The sequence below is a fragment of the Panthera uncia genome, unplaced genomic scaffold (assembly GCF_023721935.1).
Source record: "Panthera uncia isolate 11264 unplaced genomic scaffold, Puncia_PCG_1.0 HiC_scaffold_756, whole genome shotgun sequence".
NCBI lineage: Eukaryota > Metazoa > Chordata > Mammalia > Carnivora > Felidae > Panthera > Panthera uncia.
Genome location: NW_026059931.1, coordinates 8868 through 10913, shown reverse-complemented (window position 1 = coordinate 10913; position 2046 = coordinate 8868). Strand labels below are relative to the sequence as shown.

Sequence of the window (2046 nt, the reverse complement as noted above, 5' to 3'; positions counted from 1 at the left end):
TAAACTTCTTTAAAGAGGAAAAAATCATATAGTGTGTTGAAGCTGTAACCTCCATTTTACTAGAAACCATTTATTCACACAAAACACAGTGACTTATGCCTGGATACGACAGACCAAAGGTACATTTCCCAGAGTTTAAATAATCTGCATTCACCAAGGGGGAAGGTCGGGTCCCTTAAACTCAGAACAAAAACAAGTGCCTTCCAACCAACCCAGCGGCCTAAACTCTCTACAGATCCCACAGCGTCCCCACGGGGACTCAGAGTGAGGGAGGGAGAACAACAGCACATTGGCGGTAAAATTGTAAAGGGACGTTTGCATTTACCATTTTCCCCTTATTAGGATCCATTCGGCCAAGTCCCCGGCCTCGTCCGCAGGCAGCAGTGGTCGCTGGGAGGTCCCGAGTTGACCGTGGGAAGGAATCGTGGAGTTCCACAGAGAAGAGGCGTCATTAAACCCAAGGACATTGGGCCTGCCGAGGGCAGGTTGCTGGGGAGGAGGGTGGGTGAGTGGGGCTCGGGGAGAGGGGTGCTTCCTGGAGCTCTCAAAATAAGGGGTTTCCAGTGAAATACTGCAGACGGTCTCTGTTCAGTTTCTTTTCTTTCATTCTTCGATTCTGGAACCAGATTTTGACTTGCCGGTCAGTGAGGTTGAGCATCCGAGAGAGTTGGAGTCTTTTCTCTTTGTTTATGTACACGTTAAAGAAAAACTCGCGTTCCAGTTCGCGGATCTGGTACTTGGTGTAGGGACAGCGCTTTTTCCGGGACCGCTGGGGGGCCACTGCAAGGCAAAGAAACCAAGAGGTGAGAGAGACCGCTGACTGCCCACCCCCACCCGCCCTGCGGCCCAGGCCCAAGCGAGGGCCAGGCCTCGGCCCGTTGGGGACGTCCCCTGCCGCAGCTGAAAGACCCTGCTTGCGTCGTGGGGGATGATATATGGGCGGGCACAGGAGAGTGCGGGCGTGGACGTGTGTACACGCCCGGACACACACACACACACACACACACACACACACACACACACACTGGCACAGAGGCGGAGAAGCAGAGGGCAAGGCAGGCTCTGAGTTGGAACCCTAAGGGAGAGAAACACGAGCGCGCCGGGGCATCTGCTCCGACTCCAGCCAGCAGCGCGCGTCAGCCAGAGGCTTGGATAAAGTCCAGTTCAAGGATCTCCCCACCCCACCCCCCTTAGAAGCAGGAGGCTCCAGTGTCCACACTCACCAAGTGGCTTGAAATCTCCCCTCCCTCACTCCATGGTCTCTAGCACCACCCCACCCCCCCAAACTGGGGAAAAGCTCTGTGTAGCGATTAATGTCCCCTCGAAGTCTACCTTAAGCCCACCTAAATTGGTTTCCTATCGTAAACACACTTTACAACGGCCCGGGAAATCTTATAGGATGTATAAACCCCTTCGAACGCTTATAAAGCAGCACATAAAACGGCGCAAGCAGAGGGAGGCCCCCGCCGCCCCCCCCGCGCCCGCGGCCCCCCGGCCCAGCCGCCCACCCCGCACCGGGTGCCTACCTGTGCCGCCACTCTTTTCAGCCCCCGCCTCCCCCGGGGGCCCCTCGCCGTCGCCGCCGCCTCCTTCTGCCGCCCCCTTGGGCTCCGAGCCGGGGGTCGCCTTGGCGCAGGGACTTCCCCCGCCGCCACCGGCCCCCGTCTTGGGGTCGCCCTTGTCGGCAGCGCCCTCGGGCTGTGGCGGCGCAGGAGGCGGAGGGGGCTGCGGCCCGGCGAACGGGGGCCCGGGAGCAGCCTCGTAGAACTGGTCGAAACCCTGCGGCAGGATGCCGTTGCGGCCCACAGCGCTGTAGAAGTTGGAGGCGGCGCCCGCGGGGCCGTGTGGCGGCCCGGGCGCGGCGCACACTGGCTCGGGCGCCTTGAAGAGCACGTCCGGCCGGCGGCCCGCGGGAGGGAGCAGCTCGCGCTGCATGGCCGCCTCCTCAGCCGCCGCCGCCGCCGCCGCCGCCGCCGCGGCTGCCGCGTAGTAGGGAGCGTAGCCCCCGGCGCCGCCGCTGCCGCCCCCGCCGGGGCCGCCCCCGCC

General features: G+C 61.8%; 1 protein-coding gene across 1 annotated transcript in view; it reads right to left on the bottom strand.

Moving 5' to 3' along the window:
- LOC125918406 (homeobox protein Hox-D11) overlaps positions 1 to 2046 on the bottom strand; it is a 2700-nt gene continuing 654 nt past the window's right edge. Inside the window, exons 2-3 of the mRNA XM_049624402.1 lie at positions 1527 to 2046; positions 1 to 780 (exon numbers count right to left, since the gene is read on the bottom strand). The exon at positions 1527 to 2046 is cut by the window's right edge and continues 10 nt beyond it. Of these exons, the coding sequence (XP_049480359.1) occupies positions 545 to 780; positions 1527 to 2046 (756 nt within the window). The 3' untranslated portion in view covers positions 1 to 544. The remainder of the gene's footprint in view (positions 781 to 1526) is intronic.